At 38.4% G+C, this 16,906-nt stretch overlaps 2 protein-coding genes across 5 annotated transcripts in view; both read left to right on the top strand.

Moving 5' to 3' along the window:
• The first annotated feature begins 1,144 nt into the window (after window positions 1-1,144).
• Window positions 1,145-14,838, top strand: susd1 (sushi domain containing 1). Of its 4 annotated transcripts, XM_008417702.2 has the most exons (18): window positions 1,146-1,455; window positions 1,578-1,721; window positions 3,049-3,204; window positions 3,303-3,455; window positions 4,242-4,421; window positions 6,748-6,927; window positions 7,914-8,093; window positions 8,196-8,375; window positions 9,302-9,481; window positions 9,858-10,037; window positions 10,384-10,548; window positions 11,687-11,781; window positions 11,857-12,043; window positions 12,173-12,266; window positions 13,514-13,769; window positions 13,862-13,901; window positions 13,978-14,071; window positions 14,684-14,838. In XM_008417702.2, the coding sequence occupies exons 1-18, from the start codon at window positions 1,386-1,388 to the stop codon at window positions 14,700-14,702; spliced, it is 2,553 nt and encodes an 850-aa protein (XP_008415924.1). In that variant the 5' UTR covers window positions 1,146-1,385; the 3' UTR covers window positions 14,703-14,838. The 4 variants fall into 4 exon arrangements, with proteins under 4 accessions (XP_017161975.1, XP_008415924.1, XP_008415926.1 ...); XM_017306486.1 differs by lacking the exon at window positions 14,684-14,838 and having other exon boundaries at window positions 1,145-1,455; window positions 13,978-14,670; XM_008417704.2 differs by lacking the exon at window positions 13,978-14,071.
• A 356-nt stretch (window positions 14,839-15,194) lies between these two features.
• zbtb26 (zinc finger and BTB domain containing 26) overlaps window positions 15,195-16,906 on the top strand; it is a 1,115,122-nt gene continuing 1,113,410 nt past the window's right edge. Inside the window, exon 1 of the mRNA XM_008417229.2 lies at window positions 15,195-15,353. The gene's annotated coding sequence lies outside the window, so the exon portion shown is untranslated. The remainder of the gene's footprint in view (window positions 15,354-16,906) is intronic.

The raw sequence follows: 16,906 nt of genomic DNA, 5'->3' as shown, positions 1-16,906 counted from the left end.
ACTAACATCAGATTGATACAGATCTAAACTGCTGCACCTTTTCCAGGCTGATGTAACCTAACTGCTCTTTGCTTTGTCAGCTTGAAGAAAAACTCACAGTGTAACTTTCAAATTAAAGCATAGCTCACGTGAAAACTGCTGACAAACATATAATTAAAGAATCCTTTAATAGTTTTCAGTTTATATCTTCTGTCTTTATGCTTAGAAGACCAAGGTTTATAGCCTGAAGTGTGCACTTGGAAGTTGTGTAAGAAGTCTCTCCCCCTTACCCCCCTTCAGAGGGAGATGGGACTATTTTACTGCTTTGTATGACAGCAAAACCCCAGTTAGGACCCTGCTGGGCGAAGATAGGAGTTTACCAGACTTATCTCCCCCTCCCACAGCTCACCAACTTACCCCCCTCTATACTCCCCTCCTCCCTCTGCTCCCCTCCAAACTGCAGAATGGATCAGAACGGATGTAGCAGCAAAAAATGACTAGTGGATTATTACTGAAGATGTCCTAGGTTTGAACAAATATAGAGATAGTTGCTAAAAGAAAACGTACAAAATTTGACAGGCCTGTTTAAAGCAAACACAATGTACTAGACCAGTTACACAACAATGAAGTAAAATTTAAGAAAAATTAAATAAAAAGTTGGGGCATGACGTGGCGTCATGGTTTAAGCCTTGACGCGACCTTCCCGAGTTGGAGTCCGGTCCTCGGTGCTTTTTCCACGTGTCATTGCCCCCCTTCCTTTCGGCTTGCTTTCAAATAAAGGCCCCGAGAGTCAAAAAAGAAACTTAAAGAATAAATAACGCCAGGTAAAATTTCTTTTTAAGAAATGAAATAGGGGTGTCGTGTGGCGCTAGCTAGCTGTGTAGAGGCTGTGGACCTCGACACGGCCGTCCCGAGTTCGACTCCCGTCCATTACCCATCTCTGTCAGATTACTGCTAAATAAAGGCCACTACTGCCGATTTTTAAAAAATTACTTTTTAAAGAAACTAACATTCATCACGACAAAAAATAGTTCAGAAGTTTCCATAGATAAACTTGGAGAAAGAAAATTGACCGTATCACTGGTTTTAATCAAAATCCAGCAGGTTAGTTAGGCCAAATATAGTCACTATCAGCTGTGGCAGCATGAGTGTGCAGTTTACCAGAGCCAGCTCTGGAGCTATCATCAGCAGTGGTGACTGATGAAGCCTCAGCAGCAGCAGCCGCCTGGAGACCATTGAGAAAAGACATCGTTTTTAGTGTGACCTCAGCTCACCCACTCTCAGCAGCGGTTATCGAGAGCTCTCAGTGTCACAGCTGTACGAGAGGAGGAAGTGCAAAAATAAAAGAACAGGAGGGGGGTGATGGGGATGAAGCGAAGACAGGCGATGGGAGACTCTCAGAGAAGATGAATGGAAGAAACAGAAGAATGATGATGATGGTGGTGGTGAATGTTTTTCTGCTCCTCGTGTTGTCAGGTGAGTAAACTTACTCTCAGATTTGCTGATCACTGCTTGTTTGAAATTGTTAAACACCACTTCCTGGTGGAGATCAATGAGATGAATGTATCCTCCACTGGATGTTTCTGCCGTCTTGTCAGCCGTCCCAGCATGGAGCCAAGCCGTGCTGGATGTGTGCGCAACCTGCCATCCTAACGCCACATGTGAGGACAAGTCAGACGGCTCTGGAAAAGTCTGCAACTGCAACTACGGCTTTGTTGGAAATGGGAGAACCCACTGTCAAGGTAAGAAAATAAAAATACACGTCGACTTTTCAAATGTATTTATTGTCGTGTGAAACCTGATTATGTATTTTCCTCATAATAAGCTCTTGTCTGCTAAGAAAATGTGTGTGCAATCAGATTTTCACGGAGCAGCGTTGGATGTAAAAGTGAATTGTCAAACATCTGATGATTATCTGTCCTTACTGTTCTCACAATTTATAAAACTTATTGTGTTTAAAATGTAGAAAAAGTATAAATGTGTAAATAAGTCAACTTCTCTGAACCTTTGATTAATCTTTTAGGATAATTTGGACTTATGGTTTTAGCCTCTATAATTTGAATGTTTTATATTAGCTCCATTCAGGAACATGAACTGACCTCACATCAAAAAGTAGCTCCTTGTACAAACATAAAAACCTTCCAGTAGAAAACATTTCTTAAGTTTGTTCACATCTTTGAAGCATGGTAATATCATAGTAATATCCAATGTTTGAATCCAGAAGCACAAATTATTTCACAATGTTTTAGCCATAAAGCTGCCGTATGTAACGTTATTTTTCACATATTTGTTAGTGTTGTCACCATGTTGTTACAGTATAATATGAGACAGATAAATTGTGAAACAAATTGATCTCCTCCATCTCCTCCCTGAGCTTCATTTGCTGAAGAAAGACACTGCTCCTGGTTAAAAACAGCCAATCAGAGTCAGGAGGCGGGTCTTACCGCTGTCAATCATCCTCATGTACTCAGCGGAGAAACAACTTACTATTAAAAGTTACATGTTGCAGTTTTAACTGTGAACATACCACCTTTTATGATTTGGACCAAAGTATAATTCATATAGTTTTAAAAAATATCTATCTATCTATCTATCTATCTATCTATCTATCTATCTATCTATCTATCTATCTATCTATCTATCTATCTATCTATCTATCTATCTATCTATNTCTATCTATCTATCTATCTATCTATCTATCTATCTATCTATCTATCTATCTATCTATCTATCTATCTATCTATCTATCTATCTATCTATCTATCTGGGATTTTATGTGTCACATTTATACAAATAATGCATAATTGAGACTTTGAAGGAAAGTAACTCAAAGAATAATTGTACTTAATTCCATTTGTCTCCCAGTCTTCCCATATCCTGAAGAAAAGGGAAGCCCACAGGATGATCCTTCCCCCACCGTGTTTGACCATTATGTGTTTAATGTTAGTTTAGTGATAGTTTTCTCCATGCTTAGCTTTGTTGCTGTTGGGCCAAAAAGTTCAAATTCGGTCTCATCTGACTACAGCACCATTTTCCATGAAAAAAAGGGAAACCTTGTCATTCTTCCAGATAAAGACGAGTGTCAGATAGGAGCCAGTAAGATCTGTGGGCAACACACCACCTGCCACAACACGTATGGCAGCTACTACTGCACCTGCCTGTCTGGCTACAGCCCGTCTAACAACATGGCTGTCTTCATCCCAAACGACGGAACCCACTGCCGAGGTGAGCTGAGGCTGCAGCCGCACGAGAAACCGCGGTGTAGGTCTGAATGAGTGGCTTTAATAGCTGAAAAAATGTTGCCTTTGCTTTTGTTTCTGCAGATGTTGACGAGTGCAGGGTCACAGGGTTATGTGGAGAGGGAGGTCAGTGTAGAAACCTGGAGGGCAGCTTCGACTGCAGCTGCCAGGTTGGATACAGAGTCCACAATGGAGCCGAGCCTTTTCGTCCGCAGAGAGGCGGAGCTGCCTGCAAAGGTAAACGGGAACTGATTCAGAGTGCGTGGGACCATGATTCGTACTCCCTTGAGCTTTTTCATATTTAGTCACATTAAAACTGCAGACCTCCACAGATTCAATGTGATAGATCAGTGCAGAGGACGTGATATTTGAAGTTTCTTATCTAAAATGTTGCTAAATAGAGCAAGAAAGTTACTGAGCTGGCAACATTGGGGTCACTATTATTAACTGCAAACTGTCTGTTCGAAATAAAATAAATAAATAAACACACAGACATGACCTGGTGGACCGGTCCATCGGTCAGGTGGACAGTGGCTGATTTTTAGATCTTTGCTGAGGAAGATATCAACGGCTTCACATGTAAGTATCGGGCCGATCTCCTACAATTAAGGAAACTGGCGCCGATATATTGGTGCACCCCTAGCTGGAGGATGACGCTACAGCAGGAAAACAACCTTGAATGTGGCAAAACTTGGTAATTGATGTCGATCATCTGATCCGACTGAACTTTGGTAATTCTGTGCTGAAACAAGGGTCAAAATCTCTATCACAGTTGTGCAAAAAGACTTGTAAGGTGTTACTGTAGTGAAGTGTGGCTCTACAAAATAACAGTTCTGAGTAGCTGAATACAAATGCATCGTTTCCACTTTGCAGTTATCTCCTGCTTGGTAAAATCAGGTTTTGCAGAGACAAAACGCGAGGAGAACCGTTCGAGCCGTGTCTCTGTCTTGCTAGCGTCGTTCTGAAAACTGATAAGGTTGAAACCAGGAAGTGAAGTTGTTCTTGGACTTCTCCCCCTCCCAGTGGTCGACTGTGGTCCGCCTGTCCCGGTGGAAGACTCGGTCCTCCTGTCCATCACAGTCACCACGTACGGTGGGGTTGCCAGGTTTGGCTGTGAGGAAGGCTTTGTGTGGCGGAGGGGAGACAACAGCTCTGTGTGTGGAGCGGACGGATCGTGGAGCGAGCCCAGCCTGGTCTGTGAAGGTAAAACAGCTACTGCTTTAGTCTAAAACTACACAAATCTGTTTTTTTTCCCACTTTAATACCCTACTCAGGTTATCGCGTAGAAATCCGGAGCAATAATTACAAAACTACACTACAGGTACTAACAAAACCACAAACAGAGCAATATTTGTAAAGTCAAAGTCATTAAAGTTTATTGACATAGCGAAAATACAGACAGCTTTACAAAGACAAAATTACAAGAAAATATTCATCAATTGTGTAAGACTAAAGAGAAAATGTAAAAGTTTAGGGGTAGAATCACAGTTTAAAATATGCTAATTCAGAACGACTGGAAAAAAATGTTGTTTACACTGTAAAAATGAACGTCTCTAATTTAYGATAAAATTTTGTCAACCACAGCTGCTGGTATTTTACCGTAAATTAGATACTTTTTTTATTTTTTACAATGCATCAGTAAGTGGAGTCAAACTGTGGAATCATTTGATTATTGAACTTTTATGTCCAAGCATAAAACTGCTCAAATGATCACATAAACATGATTATTGCTGATTATTTATGTTATTAGTCTGTCATTGTTGGTGTTTTTTTTAATTGATGCTAGTTTTGGTTGTTGGTTGTCTGTCCATTATACTTGAAATTAAATAGATACAATATCGATGGGTTCACTGTTAAATACGGGTTTAGTTGTCATATGTGTGGGTTAAACATGTAATATATATAATAATTATGCAGATGAGAAAGGAGTGGGAATTTTGATAAGTTTATGCTGCCACTCATTTCCTTGAATATGTAAAACAAAAGTTTTGACATTATGCTTTATGATGCATTTTTATAGATATATATTTAAAAAATAAATGCACATAAAAACAAAATAATGCGCTTGTTTTCAGCAAAGAGCATAATTCCTATTGAATATGTTGGTCACATTTTGTTGCTATGGCAGCATTTATTTTTTGAGTGGAGATTATTTGTGTTATAATCTACAATGAGAAAAATGTGAATGTTACTGTTAATCTGTGTTGTTTTATTCTGTGTTGTGCATTAAATGCCAGTCAAATCAGCTGATGCAGCTTTTCAGAGGCTTTTTCTAAATAACCTTTAGGTGAATATACAGTATGCAATAACACTGTAAATATGGCCTAATATTACAGTCCATGAAGATAAACAGTAGTCACTCCTGGGTCGTCAGTGACTCAATCGTGACCTGTTGCATCAGGAAAGCAAACTAGAACACTGTGTGAAAATACTCACTCCTTCCTCTTTAAGTCAAGTGAAGTTTGTGCAATTTTTTAAACACACAAATTTAAGCCTGTTGTTTTGTAACGTAACCCAAAAGCTGGAAACACTCAAAAAATATGCAATACAATTCACAAAATACTCACAGGTCTGTTCTGAAAGACACTCTACCAGAACTACTCTCCTGTCTGAGGAAACAGCCATCAGATGAGGGAGGAGTTTAGCAAGCATGTGCTCAGATTCCTCTTCTTAAATTGCAACATTTAATTCTGCATGAAATCTGACAGTTAAAGAGCCATTTAAAAAGGAAGTTTGAGCAAACGCAACAAGAAGCGTGTTTTCTTTCTGTGGGTCTCCCACGTCAATCAATCAGTTCAGATTCTGCGCCTAGAGAACTTTTCATACTGCTAAATGTAACACAGATGTTAGAACAAATAACAATCACACCAGAAAATACAAGGTAAATAATAATAATAATAATAATAATAATAATAATAATAATAATAATAATAATAACGTGATGTGAAATGTAAAGCTAAGGAAATATATTTGTGTTTGTAATGAAGAAAGTCTAGAAACAAGATTTAAACATAAAAAAAAACACAGGATAATCAATGAAGGTGATGCAGAATTGTTTTTATGATGAAAGAAAAACATTTAAAAATAAGAAAATGTTATCTTAATTCCTTTGAACTTAATTCAAAGGAATTAAGTTTAAATTAAACAGTGTAACAGAATCATACAAAATGAGTACTTATTAGATATAAAATTAAATGAAGCTCAACTAATATTTTGACCATATTATAATTCTTGGACTAAAACTGGAACCTAAGTCGGTAGGAACAACCATAGAATATGTTCCTTATCCTTCTTTTATTTCAACGTGTCTTATGTTTGTTTGGGGCGATGAAAAAAATCACATCAAATCAACTCTAGTCTGTATGTTTACACATATAGAGTAGGAATAACATCAGTTTAAAACGTTCACTGATCCTGGTTCTGGATGGAGTGTAGTCTCTTTGTCAAGGCTCTTTGTCAGCCATATTGCAGTTCTGCTCTGTACTTGTCATTCCAGTGTTAATACCTCTGGTAAATGTTTTCCCCGTAGAGATCTTGTGTGGGAATCCTCCTTTGATTGAATTCACAGAGCAGGTGTGGAGCAGCAGTTCGTCCCCCGGCAGCACAGTGCTGTACCTCTGTACAGAAGGCTTTCATAGTAACGGAGGGCATAATGTTACAGTCTGTGGTAAAAACGGACAGTGGACATCTCCAACTTTGTCATGCCAAGGTAACACACAAGACGAGTAAATTGATTTCCTTATTTCAGAATCTTTAGTTTCTAGTCTTTTTGACTGCGGACGTTTTGCTGCTGCCTGAAAAACAAAGCTAGCAAATCTTATCTTAGTAACATCAAACATTTGGTTAAAGTGAAGTTTTGATTATGCTAAAGTTATTCCTGGAAATTTTGGGGGGCAAACAGTCTGAACATCTACTGTAGTTGGTTATTTTTTATTTTTCATTTTAATTCCATCAAGAATAATTAGAAGAAAAAAAAAAGATAAGTTACTATTGGAGCATTTGTTCAAATCCTATCAACAAAGAAACAAAACATACCAATTCATTATTTAAGAAAATCAATCATTCTCATTACATGAGAACTATATATAGTCACAACTTAGCTCTAAACTGACTTAGAATATTTTGCCGACTCAGCTAAATATTTATTTTGGAGCTAAAACATTAGGTTGCTCACTAAATATTTCATTTCAAACTAAATATTTAGCTGCTAAATATAACCCCAATCTAAATATTTAGCTTAATACTTAGCTTCAGACTAAGTATTAAGCTAATACTTACCTTAAAGCTAGATATTTAGCTTCTAACTAAATATTTCGCTTCAAGCTAAATATTTTACTTGCAAACTAAATATTTAGTTTGTAGCTAAATATTTAGGTTCTAAAATAAACATTTAGCTCATGAAATATTTATAAATGAAAGAATAACATTGTGATAATATGGCCTTGAAAAATCAAGCCCCCATTTTTTTCTACCAGCTAAATACCCTGATTTACTGCTGCTAGTTTTTGACTAATTTCACAAACACACGGCCCAGTATCCCATACATTCCCAACTGTACAAGAGTTTTTGCCATGAATCATTGCAACAACAGATCAGCTTTACTTTTTCCCAATATGTCTTCTTAAAATAAAAAGCATTTTTTTCGTTTCGCTGTTATGTTTGCGTGCTATAAATGTGCATCATTTCCTGCCTCAGAGACTCTGTGTGGAGATCCACCTGAGGTGCCCCACACTGTGCAGGTGTGGGACGGCAGCTTCACCCCTGGAAGCACAGCAGCTTATTACTGTAACCTAGGATTTTATCATCGTGAAGGTAGCAATGTGTCAGTGTGTGCAGATAACGGTTACTGGACAGTGCCTGGCATTCTCTGCAAAGGTAATATTTTTCTCAAAAAGGCTCATTTTGTTGCCCTATATATGGATTGTTCTCCCCTCCGCCCCTCTCTCTCTGCTAAATAATTTATGTCCATCTCTGTAGAGGTTGACTGTGGAGAGCCCACATCCATCCCTCACGCTGTAATGGAGTGGGATAACATTTCCACTGTGGGCTCTAAGGTTGTTTATAGGTGTGACCGTGGATTTGTCAATATTGGCGAAGGAAATGTATCAGTTTGTACAGCCAGTGGAGGATGGGACGCACCCTCTCTGTCCTGCCAAGGTGATACTAATATGTTCATTAGTTATTAGTGCACAGCAAACGATTTGAAAACCTTGTTTTTCAGATTTGTGACTTGTGCAAAACAGCATTTCTGTTTCAGGTGGCTTGCAAAAAAAGTATGTTTGTATTTTGGTGAGATTTTATGCGACAGACCAAGATAAAGTAGAACATTATTTATAACTGGAGGAAAATTATCACAACTGCAATAAGTGAGAGTAATTAATGGGAAGAAAGTATAACAAACTGGAATTATATTGTACGTTTATAAAACTAAAATATACTAAAAGCATAGATTCAATATCCTTCATTTTTGTGTTATGAATCTATTTAGTAGCTTTTCAAACTGATATGAAGTATATATTTTTTCCCCACACACAAGCAGTTTACGTCAGCTGTCGACAAATTACGGCACTCCACGCTGCTGCTGGAGCTCAGTCCACAAAACGGCAACAGCAAAAGTTGGGAGAAAACACCAGTCAGTTGGTTGGTCAACATTAATTGAATATATTTTTTGAAAGTAGTATCTTCTGTTGAGTATTCCTTTTAATATGCATATAATCGCAATACAGTACTTTGATCTGTTTAAATGATGCACCTAAAAATGGACCAAAGTATGAAAAAACTGAAACTATTACTATCACTAATAGAAGCTGAACTAAAACTAAAAAATATTTAACTGGTAATAACAAACATAAACTTGCAAACACTCTATAAAAGCTAATTAAAACTAAACGAATTAGACAAACAAAATGTCACATTGAAATAAAACTAAACTATAATACAAATTTAAAAAAAAACTATTGTTTTGGTCTATCACAGAAAATCACAGCAACAAGCAAAGGAGTTCAAGGGCTGTGAATAATTTTGTAAACACCATATGTCCAGTTTCCAGTGCGCTCTGTTCACCGTCTGTCTTCCTGTTGTAGAAATCAGCTGCAGGAACCCTCCTGTAATAGAGCACGCTAACATGCAGTGGGACGGGACGCCACACGGTGGCACTGTGGTGTATTACCAATGTGAGGAAGGATATTACACCCGAGGCCCGAGAAACTACTCAGAGTGTGGAGAGAATGGATTATGGGAGGATGTTGATCTGTCATGTGAAGGTGCAACATTTTATGACCCGAGAAAGCTGCTGGTTTAGTTTCAGTGTTGGAGACCAAGCAATTTGTGCCCTAAAAAGATAAAAGCATGTTTTTGTTTTGTAAAGAGTGTTAAAACATTAAGGATGTTGATTCTGTAGGACTTAGTGTAATGTATTAAAAAAAATGCAGTTAAAAAATCTGTTCAAGAAGTGAAACTGCAGTAGTTTAATCTTAATTGTACTGTTATTTATTTCAACGCACCTGTACATGAAACTGAATTTCCTGCAGCCTAATGTAGCAACAAATGAACTCTTCCTTCATGTTTATTTAGCTGATTGTATGCTAGCGGTTGTGACCTGTTGCACCAGGTCTATGCTAAATTCTTATTTGTACACAGAAGTAAACTGCGGCCCCCCAACATGTCTCCCCAACACTAACCTGCTGTGGGATGGCAGCAGCACACCGGGCAGCGTGGCGCGGTGTGAGTGTGTGGACGGGTTTTACCAAGAGAGTGGAAACGATTTGTCAACATGTTCTCTGTCAGGAGTGTGGGGGGAAGTATCTGTAAAATGCAAAGGTAGGGCGACATCTCTTATGCCTGGTTGTTGCCCCTTTTTGATCTCCTTGCACGTTTCTCAAGCATGCTGTCACCTACACGTGTCTGACCTCTAACCCTGCACGCTCCGGGTGTTAGACGAGGGGAGTTAAGAAACTGCATGCGATTCTCTTTTCCGTCCACACCGGCTTGCAGCGGTCACCAGCCACCAGCACAGCGGGACGCCTGAGTGTTTGTCAGATACGTGTTACTTAAGCGGCATCATTTCGGGTCTCCTTTGGGTGCCTGCTGAAAACATGCTTCCTTTCCAATGTGTGTTGAATGATGACATTTCTGAGCGAGTCTTTGCGTTCTGTTGTTTCTCCAGCTAAATGCGGCCCTGTTCCCTTCCTGGCCCACTCGGAGGTGGTGTGGCACAATAGAAGTGTTGTGATCCACCGCTGTGCGGCGGGATATCACAGCTGGAGGGGCGCCAACGCGTCCGTGTGCGGCGGCTCCGGACTGTGGGTGAGAGCTACCCTCAACTGTATCGGTGAGTTTAAAAGTAGCAGCGCTCGGACGCTACAGTGTTTCAATCATTGGTCACTGTATATAAAGCAGGAAAAATAAAACACATCTTTGTTTATCTCTTTTTAAAGGGGCAGTATTACGTAAAACTAACTTTTTTGAACTTTGCATCATGTCATGTTATTCTCTCGTCAAAAACATACCGGTAGTGTTCCTTTGATTCTTTTATGCATGTTTGAGAAATCTCCCCTACTCAGCTCCTTCAGACTAGCTAGCAGCAATTAGCAAACACCTGGTGGAACTGCTCATCCAGAGTGTCGGAAAGACCAGAAGCTTCTTAAAGAGACAGAGACCCAATTTCAATTGCAAAGTCAAATTTCTTTTAAGGCATGCTTGATGGATGCATACAAATTTTTCTAACAACTGGAGGTCACACAGTCACTTGATTGTGCTATAAAATGACACTTTGTGGCTGGAAAATACATAATACTGCCCTTTTAAAAATTCTGTGTTCCAGTGATTTAACCAAATGTTGATTTATAGACTACATTTTGTTCTTTGCGTATGCACTACAAAAACGCAAAATCTTTACTAAATATTTTTGGATTAGTTTAGCGCAAATATCTCAATACATTTAAAATAAGACAAAATTTACTTACAAGTAACCTCTTATCAAAATACTTATTTTAAGTCAATAATTAAAAAAAAATATTAGTTTTACTGGCAGATTGTTTAACTTATAAGACATTTTCCCATTTTATCAGTGAAATATTCTGTCACAGGAGCTAGTACTGTTTTAATCAATATTAAGGAATTATTGACTTTACAAGCTCCTATATCTTGCTACAAAGTTACTTGTAAATTAGCTTCCCTTTATTTCAAGTGTACTAAGATATTTTTACTAGAGACTAGACCAATAAATAATACTTGGTGATATTTTGTGTTTTTGCAGTGTATTACTTACACCTGATGTGAACTTTATGCCAGTGGCCCATCAGAAATATTTCCACTTGAAAAACATTGGTCTGCTTAATATTTATTGTACTCAATGAATATGTGCGCTAGCACAAAATTAATTATTAAACGTTAAAAATTAAACACTGGACATGTTGAAACAAGAGTAGATGTAAACTTCTCACAGCAACTACTAATGTGTGATGCAGAAATCAAGCCGCCTGTTAACCAGCTGACACTTTACAATGGAAACTGTCTGAAGTGGAAGGCAGAGAAGTACGAGGAAGATACAGAACTTTATAAGGTAAGATATGTTTCCTCTTTTTTTTACCGTGTCAACAGTGAACTTTGACTGAACGTGTGGGTTTGATTATTTCAGGTGGTTTATTTGGGATCCAGAGACTACCAGAGGTCGTTTCTAGACAAAGGACGCCGTTTGCTGAGCTCCAGAGACGATTGGCTGATAATCTGCCTGCGACTGCTTCCATTAACAAACTACAGCATTTCCATTACTGCAGTAGCTGCCAGATTCACAGCCACCATCACAGCCAACACCAGTTTAACAGGTAGCACAGCACCTCCAGTTTAACGAAAGAGGGATAGTGAATATTTAATACTAATTATAGAATATTTACTGTAGTCTTCTTCATACTGACCGGTGAACATAACAATAAATGTACCTCTGTTTCTATAAGTACCTCCAGCACCAGTTGTACACTACACAGAACTGGAGACTCCAGTTCCAACACTGATGCTGAAGAGATCTCCCAACACTCTGGATCCAATCAGGTGACCAACGCCCTCCATGCAAACATTCACCATGTCTAACATTCACAGGGAAGGTTGGGGCTTTTTCATGACAAGCTTCACACTGGATGTGAGGAAACTCTGCCTCAGAAACATGCTTTGATCATTTCTCATTTGCAACCACAAGGATCAAAGAAATCCGGTAGAGATTTAACGTGTGCAGCTTTGTGAAGTGGAAAAAAAATGGCAGAAAATGGTTTTCAACGTTTTAGAGGAAAAAAAAAATTGAAAACTGAGGTCTGGAATTGTGTTAATAGTTTGTAGAACCACATACAGTGGTTATAATTATTTTACACTCAATGTCTCACATATGCTGACCAGGCTTTGAATAGTTTTGGGTTTTCCATTATACTTTAGTTTTTGTTTATCTAATTCAGTCAGTTTTAATTAGAGTGTGTTTGGTTCATTTTAGGTGCAGAATTTAAGTACTGTATTATGATTTTATACACAAAACAGAAGATACTATTTTTAAAAATATATATATATTCAATTATTGTTGAACAACCAACTGACTGGCTTTTTCTTCCAATTTTTACTGTTGCCATTTTGTGGACTAACTGCACAGTGCTGTATTTTGCCAACAGCTCACAACTTATTGTGTGGAGAAAATATCTATTTCACATCAGTTTTAAAGGCATTCATAAACACAAAAAGAAATTATATTAAATGTATATTTTCAGTATGTTTTAGTTAGTTTTATAAAGGCATGATATAGTTTCAGTTAATTATAGTTTTTCCCCATTAATTTGTGTTTTATTTATTTTAGTTAATGAAATTTTTTCTCAATTTCAGTTTTTCTAATTTCATTCGTTTTAATTAACTGTAATAACCTTGGTGCTGCCATGCTGAAATGATTATCCATCCATCCATCCATCCATCCATTTTCTTACACCCTTGTCCCTTAGTGGGGTCAGGAGGGTTGCTGGTGCCCATCTCCAGCTAACGTTCCGGGCGAGAGGCGGGGTCACCCTGGACAGGTCGCTGAAATGATTAATAATACTTGAATTGCTAACACTTACATTCAACAAATATGGTTTTTACGAACTACATTATGCGATAGGATATGAGTAAACACACCAAAGAAAAGAATCTTCTCAGTTGCTTGGCTCATGTAGATGACATCTGAATGTGTGAGGAAAACAGGAGTTTGCTAACAACCCACAAACCCAACAGGATGACAGCAAACAATGAAGATAAAATTTTCCACTTTGTGTTTTTATTTTTGGCAGCTTCTACCAAATCTTTGTGCTTCCTGTGGAGGAGCTTGTGGTGTTTGACTGCTCCTCTCCTGCCAGCCTCGACCCCTCAGGCAGAGTGGATTCACCAGCTGAGTACCTGACCGCCCAGCTTGGTGTCCAGAGCCTCGGAGCAGAGGTCAACTTCACGGTGGGGGACGGAGTTCTCTACGGGGGCTTCTACAACGCGCCGCTGCAGAGTGGTAACAACTACTTCATTGTCCTTCGGGTTGTCAGTCGGTGGAAAACAGTGAGTTAAAATCCGCTCTGCTACAAAGGAGTAACAGCAAAGCAATGCTGTGGAGGGTGCAGCAGATTTAACCCGAGTGTTTCCTCTCCCAGATGTCGAGAAGTTGCTGCGTCCTTTGGGCTAAAGTAGCAGGTGCTTCAGAATTGCACAAAAATCACAGAGATAAGTTGATATCACTCAATGAAAAGCATTTTTTTTTCCTTCCCAGGTACATCTTACATCCTGAGGGTGTCATCGCTGTGTGCTGCTGCCTCTGTAGCAGCGGTTGCCATGGTTTTATTAGTGGCATACAGATTGTCCTGGTATGAGCGAGATGTTACGCTTTTATCAACGCTGTTTTTCACTGAATCAACTTAGAATAAAACGAGTAGAATTAAAAATAAATTAGAAAAAGGCACCAATACATTTGAAGTGGCAGTATTATGTAATATTGACTGTTTTTTTTTAGCTTTACATCATGGTATTTTAATACTTCATGAAAAACATTCCTGGAGGTTTGCTTTGATTCATTCATGGCAACCAGACGAAGAACAAGAATTTTCCATTTACGGTTTTTTGTTTTTGCAGAGTGTGTGTTTAGAGACTTAAACCTCTTAACTGGTGTCGGTGTTTGGATGTGAAAAGTCTAGTCATTTTCTGACTCTAAATGGGAGAAGTTCTTATATTGATTCATCATCTTGTAAATAAATAAAAAACATTGGACTGAAATCAACATTTATTGGGTATAGTTGGATATTAACTGAAGAAAACCCTTAAAATTTCTCCTCAAACATTCCAGTTTGGTTAAATGACTTATCTTTTTTTTCTCAGAATAATTTTGCCATATAGAAAGAATGCAGCTTTTAGTTCTAATAAAAAAAAATGAATGTATAGAAAATGTATTTAGGACTTACATTTATTCTGTTTTCTTTCAGGTGTGTGAACAGGACGTAACCATTCTCAGCCTCCCTCTCTTCAGTCCATAGTGACAAATATGACTCCAAACTGTATATTCTGTAATACTTACTTCACATATAATCATTTACATCACTCCAAATGAATAAACATATATTTTCCACCATTTACTGGATTAGGCCTAGGAATGTGATTATTTTTCTGTCTGCTGTGTTGCTATTGTTTAGACAAAGGACATGCTCTTTGTTCTGCTTTTTAATCACAAAATGTTTTTGAAAACTGATTCCTCTTCACAATTATCCAGTACTGTTAACAGAAACCTCCCAATAAAACACACCGGGGTTTGTGGTTGTGACATGAAAAAGTGACCAAGTGATAAAAAAACTTAAAGACCTGTTCACATTTTTACAAAGTATTGTGCACTTCATTGTAGAGAACTGCAGCAAAAAAAAAAATATATGTTTTATGGAAGTCAATCTTAAACAAGAAAAAAAATAATAATGTTAACGTGTGACTTTTTTATGGGTTTTGCTTTGAATCCTCAAACGGGCTGACTTGGCATTAAAAAAATGGTCCACAGGTACTGGGCCTTTAATTGTTTTGCATCCGGAGTAGCTCCCTCTTTTCCACAGGCAGTCACAGGCCAGGATCCTGTCGACAACAACCCAGCTACATCTGGTGCGTTAACAAGTAAGTAACAGGAACACGGCGCTCCATTACTGCTAGAACCTGAATTAAAGACGGGATGAATTCGTTGTACGCAAAGATTGCGCAAGTTACCTGAGCGGTTAGCTGAAAAGCTACTGAGTAGGCCGTTGCCACGACGCTTTTTGAGGATTATAGTCATGTAGCTACACTTTGAACACATGGTTACTTGGAAAATGGGTCATTTTTCTACCACTGTGACCGGATATGTACTCGGCACCCCGTTTTCCTAAATAGGGGATGTGCACGAGCGTCCCGTTAGCCAGACTGATGAGCTAATTTTCCACGGACATGGAAATTTGATCACAAATGAACAATTTTACAGAAAGAACATGTTCAGCTGCAAGCCACAAGCTATTAACAATAAAGTAACTGCGGTACTAATTAACTAATTTTTATCGTTCAGTGCAATAAAGCCTTTGGCTGTTGGCTCTGTTCACCGATATTTAATAGTATGTTTATGTCTGTGGCTAGTTCTCATAGTGATGGGAATTGCGGTTGTTTTTCGAGATCCTGACCACTTGGCTCATCCCCCCAAAAGAACCGACTCTTTCTTAGCTCCTAAACAGCTTTTCATCATTACTATTGCGGCAGTACCATGGCTTGATAAATTGGTAGTTTATTAACAATGAAAGGCGATTATTTTAAAGCAGTGCTAAACAAGCAGCACAGTTTAGAAAGCGAGTGTAAACAAGAGGAGAACCTGAAATTTCCAACTGGCTCCACGGTAAAAATCAGAGAACATATAATTTCAGTCTTCAGATCGCTAAGTTGTGTGCACCAGGGATGAAAGAATGTGGGTACGGTCGGGTACTGCGTACCCCTAAAAGATTTAGCGGTGGTACGCAGTACCTGCAAGAGAGTGAAGCGGCTGTCTGCTGTAAAAAAAAAAAAATCAATGGGTTCACTGTGCAACTATCACTTCACCCACTAATGAGCCGTGACTGATTAGTTTTTCAAGAACAATCTAAAACACGACATAATCAGTTAATAAATAACTTTTTCCCCATTTCATATTGTTTCTGAACTCTTTGTGCTTTACTACAGTGCAATACGTCGATCGCGGAAGGTTTTCAGTCGATCTCGGCATTAACAAACTGATCGCAGCCAGGATGCTGAGAGCAGCACGTCCTCCTCTGACTCGCTTAAAACGATCGTAACTTTATTAAAGAACAACAAAAATCAACAAAACGTGTTCAAATTAATGACTCAACAACAATAATAATCTCAGTGATTATTGTTTCAACAAGATGTTGCGCAAATCTGTGCGTTTCGGTTCCATCACCAAAATAACGAGCAGAGCAGGAGTTTAAAATAAACTAGAAAAATAGCTGTTCCTAGCGAAACAGCCGTGAGAATGCATATTTGCAGAATGACTGCTGCAGAAATGCAAGAAAAATGGAGAAAAGCTTAAGAAGTAGAAGATATCAGAAGAAATAGAAAATAGTTGGATCAGTTGAACAGTGAAACAAATCAAAAAGGAAAAATTTAGCAGAAGCGGAAGTCAGTACAAAACGAGAAATAGTTGAAACCGTTGG

Source organism: Poecilia reticulata, linkage group LG9, assembly GCF_000633615.1.
Source record: "Poecilia reticulata strain Guanapo linkage group LG9, Guppy_female_1.0+MT, whole genome shotgun sequence".
In the NCBI taxonomy this organism is placed as follows: Eukaryota; Metazoa; Chordata; class Actinopteri; order Cyprinodontiformes; family Poeciliidae; genus Poecilia; species Poecilia reticulata.
The sequence above is the reverse complement of the archived record's forward strand: the minus strand, read 5'-3'. Positions and strand labels throughout refer to the sequence as shown.

Excerpts from the sequence above, each read along its gene's own strand:
- susd1 (XM_017306486.1), top strand. The coding sequence starts at position 1,386 with ATGAATGGAAGAAACAGAAGAATGATGATGATGGTGGTGGTGAATGTT. Across the intron at positions 4,422-6,747 it reads GCCCAGCCTGGTCTGTGAAG|AGATCTTGTGTGGGAATCCT; the intron begins GTAAAACAGCTA and ends TTTTCCCCGTAG. Across the intron at positions 12,267-13,513 it reads AACACTCTGGATCCAATCAG|CTTCTACCAAATCTTTGTGC; the intron begins GTGACCAACGCC and ends TATTTTTGGCAG.